Here is a 26,327-nt window from a genome sequence, read left to right as displayed (position 1 = left end):
GTCCAATTAACCGACAAAAGTAATAATTTGATTCGAGAAGCGAGGGCGAGGGAGGCGCGATCGAAATGTAAAAATTCTTTTCTCGAGAGAGAATCTCTGCGAGAATCGTCAACAAAATCTGCCGTAAAATTCGTTTCAAGGTAAAAGATGATTTTCTTAGAAACGAATCGAGCGAACATGGTCCACGACGAATGCGCATCCGGCTTAATACCCCACGCTATACGGGACGAAGAATGCCGCAGGTATATCACATGGGATCTGCGAAAGCATTATCCTCCCCGCCTTTAAATGCAACAATGGTGTTGCTGAGCGCACGCGCGTAACTTTTTTTCGTCTTTTCTTTCTCTCATCCCGAGTTTTACACTTTGCTTTTACACCTCTTTATAATCTCTATTCGCATCTATGCGCGAGCGTCTTGAAACGCGAGTGAATAAATAAGGAAAAAAATTACAGACGCGTATCGATAAAAAGCAGCTTGCAGGTTGTATTTTTTTTAAAGAAAAGAAACATTTGTCACAATGTACGTCGGAACGAACGATTTTACATCGTATCGTTACACGCACAAGCGTAAACTCTTTAAATGTAGATGCAACACGGTGGCATCGCATTCGTTGTAAACGGGGCAAATTCCGCGTCTTTCCAAAATTCCCATTTACATTCCCCCTTTAACGCGCTGTCGCAAATTTAATTAAAAAGTTGAAAATTGACAGGACAGCGCTTGATGCTTTGCGTCGGTGCTCTTTTCCGGGCTTCCATTTCCGGAAGGAAAGAACGATCGTAAAGGAACGAACGTCTCGAGAAGAACGAAAATGTTGCAGTTGCTCCTCATCGCCGTGAAATATTTCATAAGCGTCCGTTGTTATAAAACGGATAGCACGGTGTCGCGGCGCGGCGCGGCGCGGCTTTTGCGACGCCCGTCGCCCATCGCGCGCGGTTGGCTCGACTGGCGAGGACGAGGGCGAGGGCGAGGGAGGGAGGGGGATGACGCACCCACCCGCCTCGGACAGCGCGATTCGCTACGCCCGCTACACCCATCGCGCGATCGAGGCAATCGAGGTAACACGCTGGACGACACGAGTCGTCTCGATTAATCCCTGGCTCGTGCACCGCGCCTGGTGCTGGCTGGTGCAGCGCAGCGCTCGACGCGTGACAGTCTCGACCGAGCAGGTATCGAATACATTTTTCCAAACGCCCGTCTAGTCGGAAGCTGGAATACCCTGGCGCGACCGAGAGACGACGGGTCGGTTTATTTCATTTGTATTGTCTTTTTCTTTCGTGAAAAAAAAAATCGATCAAAGAGCGCGCGGCATAGCACGTGGCCAAGACTATTATAAGAAAGAGAAGCGAGAGAGAGAGAGAGAGAGAGAGAGAGCGCGCGCGCGCGTCTCTTTCGTTGGCAAAGGTGTCGAGCCGTCTCTCTGTCGGAAGAGGAGGAGAGCAACGTACGAAAGTGGAAAAGTGTCTCGATAATACAGTTGGGCGCGGCAGGCGCGGCGATTGTCGAAACTCGCCTCTAGCCGCCGACAACGGACGGGCTCGCGTTTCCGTAATCTCGCGATCGCGTAATCTGGAAAAGGACAGAGTCGGTGACGACGGCGCGCTCGCGCGGCGAGGACTCCTCCTCCCGCTCTTCCACCTTCTCCGCTTTTTCCTCCTCCTTCTCCTCCCACCAGAGACAAATTCACCAGAGACGGCGGAGACGGTCAGTTAGTCAGTCAGTCGGACGTTTGCCATCCGATCCGATACGTTTAACGCGCGGCGCCCTCGCCAACGGAATCAGTGTCGATGCGCACCGGCGTTACTTTGCGAGGGGGAGCAGGCGAGAGGTAAAGAGAATATGGGAAACGTAACGCGACGCGAATGAATAACGCGAGAGCGGCGGAGAGCGAAAAACGAGGCGAGAGGGAGGGAGAAAGCGCGCGCGCGCGCGCGCGCGGGCGAGCGAGTGAGGAAAGAGAGACAAACGACGAGGAAGCCTTTCTGCTCTCCCGTGTCTCTCGATCTCGGGGCATTCTCGTAGCACCGCGCGTGTAGGTACCTACTACCTACCTACCTACCTACCTACCCACCACCTTATAAAACGTGCGCGCGGCCGAGACCGGCGGAGCAGAGAGGCGCGAGACGCGAGACGCGAGACGCGAGACGCGAGGCGCGAGAGGAACGCGAATCGAGAAATCGCAGAGTAGTAGCGGAGTAGTTGCGAGCGAGGCTTTCTCGCGCGAGTGCAATTTTCGCGCCGAGATCCTTTCCCGACTGGACCAAGAATAGAGGAGACTCGACGTTGTGCGCGCTCGCGAGTTTAAATTCCGGCCGCGGACATCGCGCCCTTTTTCGCGTCGCGCCCGCGACCCGGGAGGGAGGGGAATAAATTACGTAGTAAATGAGATTGCGCGGAAAGTTTTGTGCAGTGAACGCGGTTGTTAATAGATTAGTGCCGCGATTTCGACGACGGCGAAGAAAGAGAGCGAGGGAGGAGGAGGAGAAGGCGCGCTATCTATGCGTTAAACATCGGTGCGAGTGCCAAAACTGAGTACGAGAGAGCAGCCAGCTGATAAACAGCGAGGAGGGAGAGAGACGCGCGGGTGTCGCGTCGCGTCGCATCGCGTCGCGTCGCGTCGCGTCGCATCGCGTCACGTCGCATCGCGTTACGTCACGCACGTCACGTCACGTCACGTCACGTCACGTCACATTGCATCGCATCTCATCGCGTCGCATCGCGTCGCATCGCATCTCATCGCATCGCATCGCATCGCATCGCTGCGCTCGCGTCGCGTCGCGTCGCGTCGCGTCGCATCGCGAGAGACCGAGAGTCGCCAATATGCATCTTCACAGTGGTCTGACGTTGCCGATTCTACTCATCATCGCTTCCTATCCTCTGACGTTACGCGCGCGTCGAGTCGCACCCTTGATAGAGGACGACTGGGCGAGGAGACCTCACCGGGCCGCCGGTAAGTAACAATTCATCGCATATCTCGCATTTGCTCTCGAACGGAGAAATTCCGTTTTCCGATTTCGAGCGCTCGACGATTGTCGCGCGGGGCAGCTTCTTGTCCTTTAAAGGTTAGAGATGCTCGCGTGCGTACGTAGAAACGCGCGCGAATGAAGCGCAAAGCGCATCCTCGCTTAATATCCCCCCCCCCCACTAATAATCATTTCCTCGATTCGCGATGGTTATCCTTTCCCTCCTAGGTAGAGACTCACCCCACGGCTTTTGCCACGTAAATTACGTCATTTTTCACCCCCGAAACGTAATCTTCCTCTTGTACACTTTACGCGTGTCCCCTTGGTAAATTTCTCAAAATGCAATATCGTCTGTATTAAAGGTAGTTGCATTTATATAAATATCGTTTTATAAAATAAATCATGTAGCCATTTGTTGGCGCGGTTCAAGCACGTTTGTAATTTTCGCAATGAGATAGAGAGAGAGAGAGAGAGAGAGAGAGATTGTTTGGAGCAACGAGCAAAAGGTAAAGGATCCAAGCGACTCATTTCTCTTCTTTATATGGATCTAGCAATGTCCACCGGTTTGCTCCGCTCGCGCGCGCGCGTCCTCGTCAAAGCGTACACGCACGTACAATTTCTTTCGTACAATTTTATATATATTTAATATTCCTTTCTACCGTACGCGCGCGCGCGCGCGACGTTTCTCTCTCTCTTTTACTCCTTCTCTCCTTTTTTTATTAATTCGACATACATTATCGAAATTATAAACTATTTATGCATGCGTAGAGATTAAACATGAAAGCTTCGTACGAACCGATAGTTTGATCTGGAAAAATTGTGTCATACATGTATAAGATGATGAGTCGCAAATGTATCATTTTATGCGAAAAGTATTATTTTACCATATTTTGTAAACAATAGCACCGTACGGCAAAATACAAATACAAATCATCGATTAATATTACACACGTTACACACGCGGAACATGTTTACCGAAATATACGCGAGTCGAATGTACGGGAGGTTCATTTAAAATAAATGGTCTATTATTAATCTTATAAGACGCTAATTTTCACCTTTGATTTTACCGTGACGCTTCGTATTATCCGGTAAACCAATTTTTAGAGGCGATTTTTATATCTTTACAATCAAGGAGCAAAAATTAACAAGACTCAAAGACCAAAATACAGAAAAATGGCAGATGGATGCATAGAATATTACAACAATTCTCATGTCTCGCGACAAGACAGCCGAGAGTAAATAATCGAGTTAATATCGATATCGAATCATTTCCCGGACAAATTGCTGTGTAAATGCTAAAAATTTTACAAGTTTAAAATTTCGCGCTCGCGAGATAAATGTGAAAAATAGTTAAAAACGCTTCATGTCGCCGCAAAAGATTGCTGTGCAAATAGGATTAATATTACATGCGCTTGACAAATATTAAAATACATGCAATTTAATGACAAATTTAAAAAAATTGGCACCTTTTTTCATACTTTACGCAAATGGCTACTTTGGACGCAACAATTGCAAAGGTTAATCGCATTAATTGATTAATCGCGTGGATTGATAATCTTTAGATTATCAATCCACGCGATTCTATCTTATTGATAATCTTATTGATGGAACTGTTGAAATTGTAGAGACCGAGCGTTTAAAATATAATGACCGTCGATTTTTATTTGAGATCTCGTTCAACAGCCCTCTTCTGTTTACGTACGATTGTCATTCGCGCACGTGACTCTTAACTCGACTGATGGAATAGCGCGCTCCGTGCGCTCCGTATTATCTAAACGCGATTGATTAGGACGTGTGAAACTAGGCATATATTTCTTACGCACAATTAAGGATTGTCCATTTACGTAATTAATTAATTTCCGCATTTGTATCCGCATCCCTGCTAACCATTGTACCGCACGCGCGGTATCGGATCGTTATCGATGCCAAATAGTAAGATTTGTGCCGATATCACAACTTTGATTTATAGCGCATGATGAGTTGTGCAACTGTATATATATATATATATATATATATATATATATATATATATATATGTGCGCGTGTATGTGATTCTCGATCACGGCAATAAAAATATAAACCAACTAAAACCGAGCGTACACATCTCACACTTGCATCCATTCGCGAATAAAAGCCATTTGACGAAAGCCATTTGTTCGTGCATCGAGATGTGACGGTCGATAAACAGTCGTGTTGGTAGAAAAAGAATATTTTTAATATGTACGTTAATTTGAATGTGCGCCTTAGAGTAACGGGCAATGATATTTGGACTGCTCGAGATGCCATTTAGTTGAAAAAGTTGACTATGCGTCTCATTGTGTTCGAATTCGACCCAATTTCATACGATGGTAGATTACTCGGTAAACGCGCGTTTAAAAAATAATCCGTCTGGAAATTTTACATAAATGAACCTTATTCACGTGGCGGCAACGCAATCGAGCCCTTTCCTCTCGCGAATGCGTCGCCCGATCCTCCGTTCGACAAGATTCGCGGCTAATTGGCTGCAGCCACCGAGACAACGCGACCGTTGTATATTAAACAAGTTTAGTTTAGAAGCCAATTTATATGCGCCTTTTTCAAGTAGCTAAACGTAAACGATGGCATTGAACGCGGCGCGCGCGCGACGCGCCAATTTACAATGTCATCATTTTTATTTAACGGATTTTATAGATTATCGTGATGGGGGCGAGGAGCGAGAGAAAAGTGGAAGGTGAGAATTCTCGGAGGCGCCCTGTTCTCTGCTCGATTATGTGAAATATCATAGTTTACGTATAAGTGTGTCAAATTGTATTAGCGAATACGCGATACAAATAGCAAATTTATTGCAAGTGTTGCAAACGAGCAACATTAGATTGAATGTTAGTGAATCTTCATTCATCCCTTCGGACGGAGGAATTTTATATAGATTAATTTATACAAGATGGTATGTGTGCGAGAAGGAAAAAATATTATACTTCGATGAAATATTTGCGCAAACATTTTATAAAAGCTGACGCGGTAAATTAAATCGAGAGCCGCATTTTTTTCGAAAGAGAAAAAGAGAGAGGAAGGGAGAGAGACGTCAAACGAGACGAATCAGCGATATAATCTTGGTCGCTCTTTTCGCCCGCCTAATTTTTCAGCTTTGTCGAAATGCGCGAAATTCACAGGGATTTCTCGAAAATCAAGACAGGGCCCGTTCGCGTCTCTCCTGTTTTCTCTGAGAAAGGCTACATCGCGCCGAAGAGAGAGGATCGTATATATTTAGACGAGCTGCAGACACAAAACGACTTACCACCACCTTCGCGACCAACGGCTTCTTCGTTTCTCTCCTTCTTCGTTCTCCGTGAACTCGTTCTCTCTGCCTCCTATTTCATTGTCGCGGATGTACACACGCGGAATCTAGCTAACAATAAGAGTGAACGCTAGAAACTAATTGTAAGCGATAACCTCTGTGTAACCTCACGTGTGCCAAAGTCGAGGCGTAAAACGTCTCGCATTCTTCTCCCCCTAGGAGGGGATTTAGACTTTACGTTTCTCAAGATCGCGCGCCTTTTATCGCCCGATCGATTCGCGTCGACTTTGAGAGTCGATGAGAGAGAGAGACCGACCGGACAAGGCACGGCAGGATGCGCGAGATAGGTTGCCATTATCCTCGGATGACATGGGTGTGGTTTGTACTTTATGCATTTTCTTTTACGTAGCAAACAGCCTTTCGCGATCGTATAATCTGGCTAATCGCAGCGATGAATGTAGACGTTGTAGAGATTTGAAAAACAAGTTTGAAAAAATTGTAATTTTGTTAACGCGTGTCGCTCATCCGCATATACGTACATATATGGCGTAGGTAGCGCGCTCCTGTTTGTCCCTTTGCTCCGAGAGGATTAATCGGTCGGCCAAAGAGGATCAAGATTTTTCGCGACTATGGACGCAACGCATTAACGCGCGCGAATTTGCAAAACTTCAAAGTAGAATTTGTATCTACAAAGACAAGTATGCAACATGGTGTTCCGACATCTTTTTCTGGCGCGTGCACGCCAAGTCGACAAACATGAGAAGGAGTAACAAGTGTTTGTAAAAGGCACGAGATGGATGTAGAGGAAAGCGATGGAAAGAGAAAAGGGACGCGAGAAGAAAGGGAGAGCTTTCGCTCGGTGTATTTAATGAACGTAAAAGGTGTCCATTTATCAGTTTTCCCAGATGAAACAAAACTCCTCGGTATTTATAAATGGAAATTTTCAACATGTATATAAACATACGAATGAACGGAAATTGCATGAATGTTGCGCGAAAATTATCAATCTAGTCAGAGTTTCACTTTCTTCTTCGCTGCCAAGGTCTGAGCGTGCCCCGAAAAGTGTCGGCAAATACAATACGATGAATAGTGTAACGAGCTGCCCGCTGTGACGATCGAATTCCATCGATGATCCTGCGGGACTTGGAAAACACATTTCCTCTCGACATTATTCTCATTTATAAATTTTCATTTTATCAGTACTCGCGCGCGGTAAGGTATAACCGCTAATCGGTACCGTTAATGTCACTCGTATCCTTCCTACTTTGGCCGTTATACGTACGTACTAGACCAGGCTTCGAGAATCGCGCTCTCGTCGCGTGCCTATCATTCGTATCGCGCGTATCGCATCGTGTCGCGTCATATCGCATCGTATCGCGAATTAGTTTTATTACGGAAACAACACGCGCACACCGTTAAATGGATTGCTCCTTTTTTCACGCATACCTCGGACGGAACGACTCGTTCCGATTTTACGAGCCATCTCGACTCGTTCTTCGTGAGAGAGATAAGATGTATAATATTATGCACGTTACTTGTATATTTCTTACAACGAGGGTTTAAACAAAAATTTCGCTGGGAAAGATGCAAATTAAATTTTCTCTTTCATTATTTTAATAACGTTTGACTTTTATCCAAATCGTGCAACGAACGAATCGAAAGTCAACGTCAGAATGGCTTTTCGAAATGCGCAATCTTGTAAGCGAAATTTTCAAATTTATTGCACCAATATCGCGCTATTATTGTACGATATCTGTACTCGGATACTCGGCCAATGAACGGCAGCTGACGATTGATCGTTTGTCATCTATCATCTACTGTAAGAGTGGTGAATTTGCTCGGAAATTTACTTTAGGCAAACGAGTGCCGATGTTTTCAAGCTTGGTTAAATAAAGAAAAAATTTTTTAATATAATTTACCTGACAGAGGGAACAATTTTTTCTATATTAATTCATTTATACGATTTCTTCTAAACTGTTAGTTTAACTTATGTAGTCTCAAGCTGTATAGTGAATTGGCATTCTCCTCTCTCTCTCTTTCTCAGCGCGCGTGCATGTACGTTACATAAAAAAAAAAAAAACTATTTCGATTAATAACCTTGAGCTAAACCGGCAAAGGTCTTTTCCTTTTTTTTTTTTTCATTGTCAGCAACGATCGATCGTCGCTTCGATAAATCGAATCAAACCGACTTGTTCGAAACGTAATGTATTATTTATAATTCTCGTGTATTTATTCTCGCACGACAGAGGAAGGAAAAGTAGGCGCGTCATCGGTCAACGATTATCCAATTCTCATTATTTCGCCGCTACAACGATGAGTGTATTTTTTTGCGATGAACACATTTCCCGTCACGTATTTGAAAAAATAAATAATTTAATACGCGCAAAATGTGCGTTATTGCCAGTTATTTCCTCTTTGGAAAATGTATGCTTTTACGGATATATTTTTCCTCGTGTGACGCGCGAAACGTACCATCGATATATTGTACTTTTGCAAAATTGAATTAATCAGTTTCTTGGCTCGCGAGAGCATTGACGCGTGCCAGCGGAGAAATTTGTAATAATACGAACGAGCCACTTGTCGACTTGTAATAGCGGTTTATTTGACAGACAAAATTTTGACGAAATTAAGCAAAGCTTTAGTCTTGGCGTAATCCCAAATATATAGTCGATACTCGCAATGACTCTCTTTCTCTCTCTCTTCCCCTCTTCTCTTTCTATTTCTTGATAGTGTATTTTTCTTTTTAATCGAATCGAGAAGAAAATGTATTTTTCACTAGGAGAAAAAGAAACGATAGCGTCTAAAATGTTTACGCCTTACCTGATATTTCGTCCGACGGTATATTTACATATCGCGCGCGCGCGCGTGCGTGCATACATACAGATATTCTATGTACGTCGTAGATTTGCGGTCGCCGCCGCCGCAGCCGCAGTCGCAGCCGTTGCCGCCGCCGCCGCCGCCGCCGCCCTCATCGCTTATCAGCGCGGTCGTCGCGCGACCGACGGAGGGATTGGCCGAAAGGCTTGGCGAACGTGAATGCATCGCATTACGCGTGCACTGACTCAAGTCGCAGGCGCAAGGTCGGCATTTCTGAGCCGTGCGTGATATCACGTAAGTGTAGGGACATGTATGCAGGGATACATATATATATATATATATATATATATATATGTGTGTGTGTGTCCGACACTGGAACAATTTATGTACATCATGCATCATTTCATGTATATGACTTTTACGAGAGAAGTGTACTGTTTTTTTTTTTTTTCGATTCTTTTTAGTACACGTCTTTCTCATATACGTAGAGTCAATCGTGTAAAATGATGCATGCGTCTCTTTGGAAATATTTTTGGAAGCTAGAGAAAAACAACACGAGGAAGAATAATATCGAGAAAATAATTTATCCAAAAAAAAGAATCGTTTACATAGGAATCGAATAATATATATCATAATAATGTCTAGAGATGGATAGTTTTAAAAAATTTAAATTTCTGTCGAGATGACACTTTGACATAAATTGATACGCATTATACATGTGATTTAAACATGATATGCCCGCGTATCATGTGTTTTAAAGGAAATAAACTAAGCGGAGAGAGAGAGAGAGAGAGAAAGCGCAAGCGTATGAAAGAATTAAATCCATGAAACGATATTATTTTTCGACCTGTTTTTGAACTCGCTGATTCGTTTAAAATTGTATGAAATTGAAAAAACACGACTTTAATATAAACAAGGTTGAAATGGAAAAAAAAGTAAATAAATAAAGCGAAAAAAAGCAAGGTAAAATGTACGCGAATAATGGTACGCGTCGCACGTAAATGTACGCATCATCGGTATCAGGTATAGCGCGGCGCGGCGCAGCGCAGCGCAGCGCAGCGCAGTTCACGCATACATAAATAATCGGACGACATCGCACATCGCCTACGTGTCTCTCCGCTTTTAGCGGAGACGCTAAAACGTCTCGAGAGCCGGCACGGCGTGACGCGGCGAGGCGTGGCGCGGCGCGGCGCGGCGCGGCGCGGCGCGGCGCGACGCGGCATAGCGCGGCGTAGCGTCGGGTGGAGGGTGGCGAGGGGAGACGAAGCGAGATGAAGTAAAATGAGGCAAGGCAGGCGGCATCGCGCTCGAGAAAGTGGCGCTCGAACATTGTCCAAAGTCGCGATGCCGCCGCGATACCTTTACGGAGGTAAGGGTGCCGTTTCTCGATCCATGTATAAATGCTTCGGGCAGCCGTTGTCGCATAAAGCAATGTCTACGCGCGCACGATGCGCTTCCCATCTTTACAGGAAATTTAAAGAGAGGGAGAGAGATCATAATTATATAGCGTTATGTATATAAATGTTGCTCTTTTATCCACTTTTATACATCATTTTGGCGAAAACTCGAAATTAAACTTGCAAGTATTATTAAGTATTCTTTATACAGCTTTGTAGAAAACCGATTATTGATAGCAAAATGTTTTTTATCGAACAATTTTTTAGATTTTAAATTTCATAGAAAACAAGTTTATAATTTTTAAATATCGTACAAAAAAAAGAAACGGACCAACTTGAAAAATGAAGGGAAAAGTCAGCCTTGCGATTTCTAAAGATTAATTTCTAAGTTTTACAAACAAATCCGGTTTTCTTTTATTTCGTCAATCGTCATTTCTCCGCACCGTGATGGCGATAGGATAACCGTCTCTCGTGTGTATGCGCTTCGCATCGCTATGTTACGATGAGACGTGAGAGCGGACGCGATGCTAAAGGTGATGTGAAACTCGAGACGAGACGAGACGAGAGGATAGATGCCGAAAAGAAAGAACGAGAGAGGAAGAAGCGAACAGCGAGAATCAACGGATAGACGTCACGTTCGTAAATCTATCCAACGTGAGAGTTGGAGAGAGACCGCGCGCACGCATACGCGCGCACGCATACCCGCACGCATACACAGAGGAGAATGTGAGGGCGGAAAAGCGAAAAACGAAAGGTAGCACATGTTTGCCATTCGCTTAACCGTTTGCGGATTATGATCTAGTGTATTCCAGTACATGCTCTTTTCCACGCTCGCATTATTTATGTTATCGTGAGCGAAGACATATTCATGGCATCGCAATAAAAATGTACCCGCTCGTGAGTGTTTTTTTCAATCAGTTTGTAAAATCGTTACTTGAAACTTTAAACTTAAACTCTGCGATTTAAATATTAATCGTTTAATTATTAAACTAATATACTTTATCAACTACATATTAGGCCTTGGCAATTGAAAATAATTAACCATTTATTAGTTAAAGTTAAAGAGTTAAAAAAAAATAAATTTATTTATATATGCACATGTATATATCCGAAAGTATGTCGCGTTGCACGCGTGAAAAAGGTGCGAGGGAACGAAACTGAAAAATTCAACAAATCACTGTTATCATGCCAACGAGATAGAAAGAGAGAGAGAGAGAGAGAGAGAATTAATAGATTACTTTACGGCAATATATATACCGCGTGATTCACATATTTTCAATGTTGTAGCTTGACTCTCTCTCTCTCTCTCTCTCTCTCTCTCTCTCTCTCTCTCTCTCTCTCTCTCTCTCTCTCTCTCTCTCTCTCTCTCTCTCTCTCTCTCTCTCTCTCTTTCACTCTTCAGACTCCTAGTTACTAAAGGCCGCGATTTTGCGAGCTTGGAACGATTTAGTACGCGCAGTGCAATGACCTCGTGCAAAATGAATTTTTCTGTATTTTTTTCCAACTTGCACACGATCAAATTTTTTCTTCCTCTTCCCTTTCCTCCATCTCTCTCTTTCTTTCTCTTTCTCTGTCTCCCTTTTCGTTTTGTAATAATTTTTGATCAACAGTGATGAGAAATCTGCACATGTATTTTTTTCTTTTTCATATTTTTTCTTTTCTATACATGTATCCAAGTCATGCGCATAAACTTGTACATGGCATATATATTATCTGCATGTGTAAACAATTGATTTACTCACCCGTTAAGAAAATGAGTAAAATGCATATAGTGTAAAAGTGTTCTTTTATAAATAGTTTTAATAGAATTCTGCCAATCTCTATTTCCCTACATTGATTATGAATTGAGAAAAACGGCAATGCGCTATAGTCGCTCGACAAAAATAAAAACATTGTGAAACATGGCTGTGCATAATACGCCCCGATGAAAACAATTCCCATTACGTTATTTTCAGAGTGCTTTCAGGTCCGCATTTATTTTTACGTCGAGAGGAGAAAATGGCGTCGATATAAAACAATGAGACTCTTGGTAGCTTTCGATCGTTTTCATTTTCTTTTCTGTTTGGCGAGAGAGAAGAGGAGTTTAAGAAATTATATTATTTAAAAACCATGAATATAAATTACTATTAATTTAATAATATATACATATTGCATTTTTGCTAGTTAAGAAATTCTGATCCTTATGCAAAACACACGCGCGCGCGCACACACGCACACAATTCCAATTGTGATTCAGCACGGAACGGTCAAGAGATTCCTGTCACTGTGTCACTGACGGCATCGATTAACCGATCGACCGGTTGCGCGATATTTGTAAACAATAGCTAAAGTTTTACATATGGAATAAAATTGCGACGTTGACCAAGTTTCATTCAACGATGGTTTAAAGAACGCGCGACGCATATTATCGACAAATGTGCGAATGAATATGCGTACGGCTCATGCACATGCCGAACGTATTACGTTATACCTGCGTCAAATTGCGCCTTATTCGTCAATGATGGCAACGGAAGTGTATTTGCATTATTTGCACCTGGAATACATACGCACCTCACCTACTTTTCTTAATAATGTATTCTTAATCGCGAAACACGCAAATTTATCTGTAAAATATTATCGATAAATTAAATAGGGCGATATTTAATTTATTATAATTTGTACTTGTAACATGTATATTACTAGATGATATGTAATATCGACGGTTAATCTTTTTTTCTCTTCGTTTCAGAATGCACTTTTGGCAAGCAGATTCGCGAACTGGGCTCGATATGGTTCGCGGATTTAGGACCGCCTTTTGGAATCATGTATTGTATCAAGTGCGAATGTATACCGGTACGTAATACATGAGCTTGTATTTTATTTATTTGTAAATAAAATGCGCGTATACATATATGTATGCGCGTAACTCGCTATACAGACATTTCAATAATTCACATATTAAGACACGTTGCATATTCCGCAGCGTTTGGCGAATATATATGACATTTAATATAATAATTTCAGTAAGATATCTCACCGGAATTTTTTAGCATATATGAATAAAGAATTCGTAGCCTCTTTTTTCTTTACCTTGGAATTTATTCAGTCGAGAAACATGCTATAAATGCTCGTGTCTTGTTTTAATTTTTCGATCGTCTGTGTTGATTCTTTCCCCCTTTTTTCTGACGAATTAAGTAACATTAATGTTTATCGATAGTCGAGACGTGTTAAACTCGTATAAAACAAAAAGATGGATAAATTTTTATCGGAATAAATCTTTACGTGCAACGATAAAAGAATGTAGTATGGTATAGTATCGTTGAGATAATTATTTCTCGCGCGCGCGCAATATATACATATAATTTAATGTCTTGTACTAATAAGTAGCGTATATTACATTGATGCACGAAAGTAACGCATACGACACTCGAAAACGCTGAATTTAATTTGAGAGAAAAAATTTAATTTACGCCACAAACATACATATACAATATGAATATTTATTCAATCGTGCAATAATTGTCATTCATATTCCGTTTATGTCCTGTAAATTTTTTTCTCATTCGTGTATAAACGATATAAACGCGATCGATGGCTTTCCAGAGATGGATGTATGTTTGTACATACGAGTAGTTGTACATGTTTGTTTACACATTCGTGCGTTGGAATGCATTATTCGTAGTATGGAAGAAGTTATGGGAAAACATAAATTTTCTATATAAACCTAACACCTCGATTATATACCTTTCCTCGTATAATTATAATTTACTATTTTCGATAGATTTACCCGACGCGTTTTCATAAATATTCATCAATTATGTCGTACGCTTTACTGTCATGTTTAAAAGTGTTGGTGATGTTGCATATGGAATATTTTCGCATAACAATTCGGTTTATTCGGTTATCGCATCGTTTTGATTCAAATCTTAAATCAAAAGTATTGGAACGTGACGAAAATAAATGTGAGCGTCGTGATATATAATTTCTTTGAGTTTATAATTATTATATAAAATTGTTATAAAATTTATTATTTTTTATTATTTCGCACCTACTACTCGTTTAATTTGAAAATGTTGGGAAATTTACATTTACGTGCGCACTAAATAAAAGCGATAAAAAACATGCGAGTGTAAACAACTGATGAATGTTAATTAATACGATTAGACTCCAATCTCTTTCTTGCGGTAACGAGGCAGGGAGATTTTTCGACTAAAGTAATGTCAGATAAGATTCGAAAGAGCTTTGAATTTGATTTTGGAAAAGCGCATTTGCGCATTTCGATAACGTCGCGCTAATAACTGACGGGTTAAAAAATATCGTTGAAAAATGTGTATTACGATGGACCGAAGAAAAGATGGATGAAAATGAAAGAAAGACGGAAGAAAATGAGAGAGATGCTGCGCTGTGTTATGTTCGGCTCGTGAGCGCGGCGTCTATTTTTAGACTTCGGAAGAATGACAGTTCCCCTCTTTCGTGTACACGAGGAGCTATTGATAGGTCGCGATCTTGGTTGTAGAAGAAGCAGACGCGTCGCGTGAATCACACGTCGTTACGAGAAGTCGTGTCTCCTCGCTTAAAGTCATCGCAGTAATGTTGCGGTTCGTCGAACGCAACGCTTATTCTCCCTTTATCGTCGCCTTGGAGACGAGAAGAGAGTCAGGCGTCGTGTCAATCTTGAAAAGTACAATGTTGATCGAGTTTGAACATTTATATATATATATATATATATATATATATATATATATATATATATATATACATAATATTCGCGCGCGATGCTCTGGATAAAGAGAGAGATGAAAATGCCAAATTTTTCTTCTTACATCGACATTCTTCATCACATCATTCAAGCGACACAGGATGGACACGGTGTATCGCTTTATCCTTGTTGGTTGTAAACAAGGATGAAATGATTCACCGTGTTACGCCGCTCGCTAAGAATATAAGCACGGTTTTGTTTTTTCCCCGAAAAGACAAAAGTGCAAAAGACAAGTTTGCTCCGCGATCTAACCGACGACTTTGTTTGTTGCTTTCAGGTGCAAAAGAAACGACGGATCATCGCCAGAGTCCAATGTCGCAATATAAAGAACGAATGTCCCAAACTCACGTGCGACGAACCAGTTTTACTGCCGGGTCGATGTTGCAAATCCTGTCCCGGTGACTTGAGTAAGTTATGCAATACAAATCCGATTAGTCTCGGGTCGATCCTCTTTTCCTCCTTTCGATTCCGATTAACCGTCCGTCGCGATGAATATTTCGTTCCCTTTTTATTTTATTTTCTCGATATGATCGGGAGGGCAATCTGTCCGGGTATCTCGGCTATGCGCCTTACTCCATCCGCATTCTACCGCGACTATGGCGGGTATAGCGGCGATACGGATTAGGTATCCTGGCGAGGAGAAATAGACGGCGTTGGGCCGGCTCCGTTGGGGGAGCTCTCGAAGAATTTGGCCCGCGAGCCGCCGATGCTGGTGAAAGTAGCGTATCTCGCGCACTGATAAGGTTGGCAGATAAGCTTGGCGTGCGTCACAGCAACGGTAATGAGCGCAAATTGCCACGAAATGTTTCGCCTCGCATAGCGATGCTATCGCTTTTGCGTTACCTCGCCTTGCCTTTTACATTTAAATTGTTTAACCGAAAAGTTGCCGAATGTATTGCGCAAATTGATAAATTGCGTTCTAAACGGATACAAACTAGAATAATCTTTTTTAATCGCCACCGCCGATTCTGCCGCAATTTTCAGGAATGACGCTAAAAAGAAATTCCGCATCTTTATTTAGAGATATATAAGCGGAGAAGGAGAGAGAGAGAGAGAGATAGATGAGTGAGATGAATGCCTAGACGAATGGCTTGCCTAGCGGTGAAAGGAAATGGCCAAAAGAGGAGACGAAACAACGGATGAGAAAAAGAAGAGATTTAGGTGGCAAGATTGACCGATCTCTCGCGTTCTTCTCTCGAGAGGCGACTCTCGAGTTGTAATCGTCGAAGAGAAGCGGAGCGAGAGGAGACGAGGACGGACGCCACGGGTTTAGCGCCATGGCGCCGGCTATATTACCGCATGGCGTCACTTCGATTAAGCCGTGCAATCTAAATGTAAATATTAGCATACGTAATGATCGGGCTAAACGCACGCGGTGGGAATAAGAATAGATGGGCGGATGAGGCGAGAGAGAGAGAGAGAGATTGTTGCAATGGATACGAATTGTCCAGCGGGGGGTAGAGGACGAGTCTTTTATATCGTTTATACAAATTCATCGGATCGAGCGCTTATAAATAGATCCAGAGTCGTTTACATTTTTACGGTCGCGTATCGCGCAGCTATTGGCGATGCGACGAAAAAGACGCGCATATATTTATCGCGCAATTAGGTTAACGTGACACTTTTGATAAAGCACTCCGGTTGTCGCCGCGATATCCCGCCGTGACCAATAACGATAATATATATAGAATCGTTTTTTACATCTCTCTCTCGCTCTCTCCTTTGTTCTCGTAGAAAGCTCGCGCGTCGAATTTATTTTCCGCGCGAGACCATTCGCCGTCATTGTCATCATCGTTGCCCCGGCTGATGAAAGGTGAAACTTGACGCGATTATCAGCGCCTTTCTTTTACGTTGCGCGAGGAAATGTATCGCGACCCTTGACCTCGTCGATTGGACCGTCGCATCGATTCTCATTCGATTGTCGTACGACTGCGAAAATGCGAACTTTGACGTTACGAAAACGAATTGGACGTTACTGACATACGCGTCCGCGGCTATAAAAAGGAATAAAAAGAGGAGAGGGACGAAAATACTTTACGAGCGAGACTATTGCCGATTTTTATTCGCGTCTGGATGTTTGTTTAACCGGCCGACCGAGCGAAATTGCAAGGTTCGAATCTGTTTTCTCGGTAATCCCGCGCAGCGATCGTTGTTTCGCTCGAAACGATAACGCGAATAAACTTTGAAACGATTATAGCCCGCCGACGTGTAGCCTTGTGGAATTGGCAAAAATTGTTTTTCTCGTAAAAAGTGTAAGAGACTGGTTAACTTATCGACGCGAGAAGAAAGAGAAGGCGAGGACGGCGCGAGACGTAGAAAGGTGGACGCGACAGGTAGGCTCGACAGATTGCGATCGTTTATCGTTTATCGCGTTCGCGAATCGTCGTGTATTCCTTTTCCAATGTTAATGGCGCGATGGAATGAATGTCGCGCCGTCCGTCTCGGTTAGATTCAATTAGCCGGAAATAGTTTAGTCGATAACTGTGGTTGGTCTCACGCGTGTCGAGAGAGGCAGGGCAGGCGTGCTGTACGTTTTGCGCGAGGGCAATTAACGTCTCCGTGGCGCTGAACCGGCGCGGTATGCGCCATAAAAGTAACATTCAAAGTAGCAGCGGTTGGCGCCAGCCGACTCTTTTTCCTACCGCGCGCAGGCATTCTTTATGATCCGTGCCATGCCCATGCCACGCACATACCACCACCGGCTGCTGAATCGAGTCAGTGTTGCCCATCGACGATCGACGATCGATGATCGACGATTGACCCTTTATTTTTATTTTATGCCTATCCTCTGCGAAAGAGAGAGAGAGAGAGAGCGCGCGACGACGAGTTGCCATCGGGCCGATGGGCGTCTGCTTCTCGTACCATGTGCAAAACAAAGTGGAAAACACTTCTCTTGTGCGCGTGTTTTATCCTTCTTTCCTTTATAAATATATATTTAATTTTAAAACTCGCGCGAGTCGTTTGTACATGTGTGCGCGCCAATTTCTATACGTATGGTATCGATCTCCTTCAGCATCGATTAAAAGCAACGAGAATTCCTCGTCTAGGTTGTTTTAACTAAATTATTTTTAACATCAAGCGCATTCAACTCGGCTGAAAATGTTGAAAACCGTCCCGTCCCGTCTTGGCAACGAAAGAAAATGTTCGCAAATACATATAATCTTTATGTTTTTAATTGACAACGAGTAATAAACGGGAACGTTAAATGAATGAAAGAATTGTGTATCGAGCGATAAAATGGCAATAAATGCCCAAATTTAAACGATAAAATAAACTTTGTTGCAGACACGGACATAGTGCAAGATTTGCCGGCGCAACTGACTTCGGAGGAAGAGGAACGAAGCTTGAAACGTAAGATTCCCTCCTCTATTTGTAAAAAAAAACTGTCGATGTATCGTTTCTTGTTCTTTCAAAGAGCAAGGTTAAAAATTGAGAAAGATTGAGAAATATTAATTGTCCATCTGTCAATAATTGCCATCCATTATTTATCGATACGTATGCAACTCCTTAGTCTAGCTGATGAAATTTGAGCTTGAACCAACGAGCGTCTCTCTCGCATCTATGATTGCAGATTTCGGCACTTTACTAACGGGCAGAACGTCGCAATCTTTGCATCGCGACAACTCTAATCCAACGTCGGCGTACAACAGCGCGTACAATTATCTAGCGACCGGTCGCTTCAGCTTCCATCGCAAAAATCTCTACTACTCGTTTTATTTGTCCGCATCGACGCCTCGTCCGCGTAGCATACAGTTCGTCGATGGATCCGGCAGTATCCTCGAGGAACAGGTGATCGATCCGATCGGTGGTGCCTATCAAAATGCCACTGGCAAGCTTTGCGGCGTATGGAGACGCGTCCCGCGCGACTATCGTAAATTATTGCGCGAGGAACGCTTGCACGTTTCCTTCATCTGGGAACCTTCGTCGAGTCTAACCGGTCAGGTGTCTCGTTACCGCGCATTGTCGAGCGAGCAGTTCTCCTCGCTGTTAGAACCGACGATGGGCGTCGATCGATCATTGATGTCCGGCGCGGGCGCGACAGCGATCGTATCCGCCTCATCCGCCTCGACGCCATCGATCCACGTATCGCTCGTCTTCAACGGTCTCTTCCTGCCAAACGACGTAGCTGACGTTCCGCTGATCGTTCAGCTGGAACATCAGGAGAAGGATTACGTGGTCCTTACCGAGGAGATAGTGGTGAAAAAGCCGTCCAACGAATTGAACTTTGGTGAGATTCGTAGCGCGCTTTCCGGAACCGATCTCCGTTTGTTGACCCGTGGCAAGTTGTCGATCAGCATAATGTCTCGCAAGGATCCGCAGGCTCTTCGACTGGCTGGCACGGTTGGTCCGCGCGCAACTTGCGATATATATCAGACGTTGTTATTGTCGGAGACGCCGTCCGCGGCGTCTGGATTGGCATGGGCCTTCCTGGATCGCATCGGAGCGTTACGTTACGGGGTTCAGTTGATGGGCCTCGAGGAGGAGAGTCCCCTAGTGACGTTAGTGGACGAGGGTGGGAAACGGAGAACGGAACTCGAAGACTTGACGCCTTCGTTGATCAACGGTCTCGCAAACGGTTCCCTCGATCGACCCGGACCGAGACTCTTGCAGCCGCTTTTCAACGAGGAACTCTCCGTAGTCGCCGCGAGTCATCTCGGCTCCGTGTTGCGCGGCAGACTTTTGGAAAGACCCGTAGCGGACGCCAGAGACACCGCCGCGCCTGTATTACTACGAAGATCGACCAAAGAGCCAACGTATCCCGGACCGGTCGGTCTGATATGGACCGCGGTAGACCTCGATTGTTCCCTACACTATGAGCTAGAGCTCGCTGGTTTTCCCTCCTCGTCTCAAGAGCCGCAAACGTTCCGTTTGTACCTGGAGACCATGCCTCTGCTGGCGCAAGGTGCTCCCGTCGCCAGGAGACTCCTCGAAGAATTTACGGGATACACCCTAGAAGGCTCGGTCACCGGACTGTCGCCGATGGAGCTCTACAGAATCGAATCGGGCATTGGCTTTCTCGAGGTGACTGACAAGCAGGCTACTCACGTCTTGAAAGCTCCCTTCAAGGCTAGGGCGCCGTTTAGCTGTTTACCGCACTACGCCGACAATGACATTGCTTCTGTGGTGGCGTACAATCTGCAGCCACCCAGGTCGGATATCGACACCGGCGCGTGCTTTCACGAGACTAGATTCTACGAGGAGGGCATGCAATGGACATCGAGCGCGGATCCCTGTTTAATGTGTCATTGCTATCGCGGCTTGGCGCGATGTGACGCAATGCCTTGTCCGACAGTCTCTTGCCCGCTGGGAAAGCAGCTCAAGCAACCGATGCCTGGTCATTGCTGTCCGATATGCGCTGGTATGAAGAAATATCTTAATTTATTATATTTATTTATTTATTCACGTAAAAAGAAGAGAGAAAATTTAATTCTTCGATATAAAATCAAGACACACGTATAAGAGATGCGAGGGAGAAAATGGCAATCGAATCGATTAAGAAAAAATGCAAGAGTAAAATAATACTCAAACGTGATTAGCGAATTGTAATAAAAGTTTTAAGTATTTGTGCAACTCTTTGCAAGCACTTGTATACACATTATATATTTGGCAGGAGAGAAAATATATTGTCTTCAATTTTTTTGAGATTACATGAAATTTTAATGATTTTAAAACTTGACAATTTTTAATATCATAGAAAGAATAAGTAGTGGACTAATTTAAAAATAAATAAAATATATTTTTCCTTTTCTCAAGGATTATTACATTCAATTTATCTCTGATAACAGAATTTGCGATAATTGTGCAAATACCGGTAAAGATAATATTCTGAGCAAATACATTTTTTTTTTAAATTCAGGTTATTAATATCAAGTTTAAAGTTGCAAAGGAGTTTCAAAAATTGAAAACGAGAATTATAGGATAATAAACAAACACGCTACATTATCATCGTTTAATGATTTAATAATATTTAGCACCAGCGACTGTCGAAACTAATACAACAATCAAGAGCAACATCACGAGAGGTTGTACATTGGCTGGACAATATCATCTCGCAGGATCATCCTGGCATCCGTATTTACCACCAGTAGGATTCGATATTTGTGCGATATGTGTTTGTGACGTAAGTTTTTACTCCTTTTGGTTTCTAATAGAATTGCAAACGCATAAATAGATTTGTAAAAATTTTTGAAACAATCTATGTGAAAAATTTTTTCATCTTATATAGTACTTCCAGTCTTTGAAAAAAAAAATATTTGTAAAATGTACGAGAAACTTTAATTTATCATGTGTTTTTCAATATAATGTATTACAATTTTATTTTGTCTTAAGTTATGTGTCAAGTAATTGTTATGAAAATATTTCCTCTTTCTTTTTTTCGCGATAATTACTAGTGATAATAATTAAAATAGAATATGATAAAGAACACAGATGCGTATGCGTGTGTGTATCGCGCGTACTTGGACGACCAAGTGTAAAAAGTCGAGTCACCTCTCACGTCCGCAATTTACAACGGAAATCCATTTGTCTCGCAGGCTGTCACGCTGGAGGTGAAATGCCCGCGGGTGCAGTGCCCGCCGCTCGAGTGCGACGAGAAGATCGCCTTCAGGCCGGACAAGAAGGCTTGTTGCAGGCAGTGCCCGGTAACGACTCCTCGTAGCAACACAACTACCACCGCTTTAAGCGACATCGCACACCTACCGAGAGATCAGGCTTTACCTTCGACGCGACGCACCGCGGAAGAGATACTCTCTTCTGGTGGCTGCAAATATCCTCTCGGTGGACCCTACGAGAATGGCATGGAATGGCATCCCCGAGTGCATTCCCACGGTGAGATGAAGTGCGTCAAGTGTCGTTGCAAAGTAAGAATTTATTTGCAATTTATTTATGCCATTATCGAAAAAGATTATATAAACACGATGGATAAATGCACGCGGTTGTGCGCCACAATACCATCTCCGTAATTGTACGGGGAGGAACGTGACTCTAACGCAGAGGCTTTGCTTTATTTTAGTTGCCCGAAAGATTTTAATAAAATTCAAAACTTAAAAATTCAGTCGTTAAAGAACGAGTCAAAGTTATTTTGCGCGACTCGTATGTTAAAACGAGGCTGTTTATGAATAAAATATACCGTTATTCATATACGTATATTCTCTCAGAGTCTTTAGAGACATAACTTTTTAGACAGACGTGTGCTCGCTTGGCCCGCCCTTCCTCCCTGCTATTTACGCTCATTATAACGTTCATTCATTAAAACGAAGATGAAACACGCGCGCTGTGACCTCGGCTGATTTTTACGTCGTGATAATAGAACCGCTTCTCGTACGTTTCAGAATGGCGAGGTCAGGTGCGACAGGAAACGCTGTCCACGATCGCTCTGTAATTCAATCGCACATCAGATGAAACGTGGGGAATATGTGGCGGACGTCGATGACTGTTGCACGGCACAATGTCGCCGCGCGAGACGTCATCACCGCAACAACCATCATCCGGCATCGCGGCATTCTGTGACGCCACGTGAGCTGAGCTGAGTCTGATCGTCTTGCGAGAAATTTGCTCCGGTCTACGAAGAACCTTGCCATGTGCCGTGCCATCATCGTCGGGCGATGATAAAAAAACCAGTTGTCGATCGTTCGTGCCGTTCGTCACCGATTGTCTGCCGCGCGGGTCACGAGCGATCGAGAAGAGCCTTTGAAGCAAAATGAAAACAAACTTTTTATACATGCGTATATCAAGATTGTGGGAACTGGATCAGAAATGTACCCAAGAGAAACTGATTTTTAAGAGTAGGAATAGTTTGGAAAAATCAGCTAACGAACTTATACAATTCGTCGGGGATATAACTCGTATTCGACTGGGCGGAAAACGACGTGCGAATCTTGTCGCAGAATTTGGTAATGCTCGATGAGACGAGAATAATTAATCAACAATGGCGCAATTGCTCAAAATTTATTGTCAGTGATAAAAAAGTCAGCAAATGCGTGTACAAACATACGTATGTTTGTAGAAAGTTGACAAGATACTAAATATAAGAGGAAGAACGTGGGGCGTGATAACGGATGTTATTCTTATCTGCGACACCCGTCCGTTCGGTCGTATGCTCCAGAGCCTCCAATACCCGCAGCCAAACGCTTATTAATCAATTGATCCTCGTCAACGGGTAAAAATGGAGCAAGAGCGCTCCTTCTTTTCGTAAAAGGGGACAACCATTTATGATTAACAATCATTTTAGAGATGTGCGAAAATGAAGGGTGAAAATCCTGATAGGAACGAGTTTTTCATTATGGCGTTATTAGAGTGCTCTACTGTACCCAATAATTTCTTCGAGTTACCCAGCAACCAAAGAAGACTGAAAAACCTCCGATGGCGGCATCAGTTATTATGCGATTGCTAATGTTTACTAATAACTACATTATTATTATCATCATGATTATCATCATCATCATCATCATCATCATCATCATCATGATCATCATCCTCGTCATCCTCATCATCATCATCATCATCATCTTTTTACTATTAATAGTATTACCGCTATATTGCTTATACTATAATTTTAATATCGTTATATAATGGGTATTATTATATAATCGCTATATTCTACTACGTCATTTTTCTTATTGTTTATCGACTTTATTTTTGCCGATTGTTACGATCAAATCTAAATTATCGTTGAAGAGTGTATTTATATAGTGCATTGCATATTCATACGTTATGAATCATATCAACGGTTTGATGAGAAAAAACACGCGGTAACGTTGTTACTCTATGATCGATGAGCGATAAAATGTTTGTCAACGATAACAGTCATTGCTGTAAGTACGTTTACAATATTTAAGTTGTATATTTATTATTAGAAATAATCCTTTTCAGTCGAAACACATATCGAATCTTAGGATAAATGAATTAATTTTGACATATCTTAACAATTGCTGATTAATTAACGTTCATTTTCTGAGACGCAAAAATAATGTATGTAATGTATATTAATTCCAGAAATTTTGTTCCTTATAGATTCTTTGGTCACGCGCAATAATTTAAAAAGTAATCGGTATCGCACTAGTTACAATTGAATCAGGAGGCGTCCACTGCAATAATTTTTAAAAACTTTTAAGCAGCAATTTTTCAACGATATGTTGCTACACGCGAAAGTTTTATCATAAACTTATTTTTTATGTATCACTATTTCATGTATTTTTATACGATATAAATACGATTTTAAGAATGTTTATTCAATTCGCCACTATTCGTTAAAATGACAAAAGACGGATGTCGTAAAATTAAAAATTATTTAAGAGCTCTTGGATCGAACTCGAAACTATCGATTTGAAACCTTTTAAATAGTATTTTTAATTCTATTACAAAACTGAATCCGATTGGCAAAAAAAAAAAAAAAAAAAAAAACAATTTAGCGCTATAAACATGGCAAATGTCACATCAGAGTTTCTGAATCCAGCAGCCAACGAGACAATTTGTACAAATGTCGAAATTGCAAAAATTTTAGAAGCAAGTTTGCGTTGATCAATGTTATAATCGAAACAGTTTAACTTTACTACTTAACGTAGTGTGTATCTCGTGTAAAGACATTGACTCGTGTGCCTTACTTATGATACGAAATGAATACATTATAGTCGGCTGACATTAACACCATGTCGCGTATGCAAACATTTTGTACATAGTATATAATTAAACGGCTAATTTTATTATAACAATACATCAGCATTATACATATGATAATTATTATTAATATTATTTATACATTATTGTATAACTCTCTCTTTTAGCGTCATTCAGAGTTTTCCCTATATATTGTATTCCTGTTTATTATCGATTTGTTATATTGTCATGATTATTTAAAGTCATCCTCATAAACACACAAGATATTGATTTTTTGACGAGTTGATGTTAATTATTTGATAAATAGAATTATATCTCTTATTTTGGCAAGCTTTATGCCCGCATAAAGCTATATTGAAAAAAATGCTGTTTTAATATAAATGTAGTTGTCAACGTATAATCTCTATAAACGCTTGTTGGAAACAACAAAATTAATCGCCTTTATCTCCTTTTATTATAAATTTAACTAACAAAAGACGAGAGAAAAATGGTGTATGCGTTTGTGTATGTACGCGCGCACATACGCACAACAGTAGCGTTATATCGCATGGAAGAGTTGTTGCTTATGTAAAGCTTGCGAAAAAGAGTAGATGGACGAGTAGCAAACATTGTAGAGATAATTATTGCGATCTTGTACACAAAAATTTATTTACAAAGAAAATTCATTTCCGTGCGTTTTATTAATTTTTCGTAGCAATTATGACAACGAGATGAAATAATATCGCGACACGATGCCTATGCGAGAAAGGATAAATTTGTATCTGTGCGTTTGAATACAATGTCCGTTGGATATGTGTTTTTAACATGCTTTTACACATTTATTACATACAATACACGATGGGGTGAGCAAAATTATTATTAATTTTTGTATAATGCAATAATATCAACGAAATATTTCTGCGACAAGATAAGCTGCTGAGGAATGTATGTAATGTACATTGTAACAATTTTATGAGAAATGCAACTCGATGTTATTCTGTATTGTGCCAAAACAATTTATCAATTAAAAATGTCAATTATTATTACTATTACTATTAAAAAGATGGTAACAATTCGTCCTGTCCTAAAATGTCCGAAAAAGAGAAAGAGATGAAAAATGTCATCGTATAGGAATTTGCCAACGGATGTATGATTCACAGAAATCGAATAGGGTAAAACCACCAATGAGACTATAATAATGACTCACTGAATTCGATTGATATTCTGAACGTAGAGATTCCAGGAATACCTTGCTCTTAATCCGCGCATTTCTCAATAGTAACTGCATTGTTTTTTGTCATTGTAGAAAAGGCCATTCGAGCAAGAAACATTAATCGATATGGATATACGCGTACATACACACGTATTCTATACGAAAGGGGATCGATATAAAGGACATCGATCCTGAACAAAACGCACCGAGAAAAGATTGACTATCGGTATAGATTACATTTATTCGCAAAGTATCTATGAAAAACGAATCATCTATGATAAATGAAAATCATTTCGATACGATTATAATTATTCCTATTCGTAACATTAC

General features: G+C 41.9%; 1 protein-coding gene across 1 annotated transcript; it reads left to right on the top strand.

The window, feature by feature from the left end:
* The first annotated feature begins 1,708 nt into the window (after positions 1 to 1,708).
* Positions 1,709 to 26,239, top strand: LOC105256643 (dorsal-ventral patterning protein Sog). The gene is made up of 9 exons (XM_020029177.2): positions 1,709 to 1,826; positions 2,428 to 2,948; positions 13,181 to 13,284; positions 15,468 to 15,597; positions 18,476 to 18,541; positions 18,762 to 20,549; positions 21,163 to 21,311; positions 21,724 to 22,050; positions 22,522 to 26,239. Exons 2-9 carry the CDS (start codon positions 2,819 to 2,821, stop codon positions 22,717 to 22,719), a joined length of 2,892 nt encoding a protein of 963 aa, XP_019884736.1. The 5' UTR covers positions 1,709 to 1,826; positions 2,428 to 2,818; the 3' UTR covers positions 22,720 to 26,239.
* Positions 26,240 to 26,327: the final 88 nt, after the last annotated feature.

The sequence above is a fragment of the Camponotus floridanus genome, unplaced genomic scaffold (genome assembly GCF_003227725.1).
Source record: "Camponotus floridanus strain SB8 unplaced genomic scaffold, Cflo_v7.5 scaffold24, whole genome shotgun sequence".
Taxonomy (NCBI): domain Eukaryota; kingdom Metazoa; phylum Arthropoda; class Insecta; order Hymenoptera; family Formicidae; genus Camponotus; species Camponotus floridanus.
The sequence above is the reverse complement of the archived record's forward strand: the minus strand, read 5'-3'. Positions and strand labels throughout refer to the sequence as shown.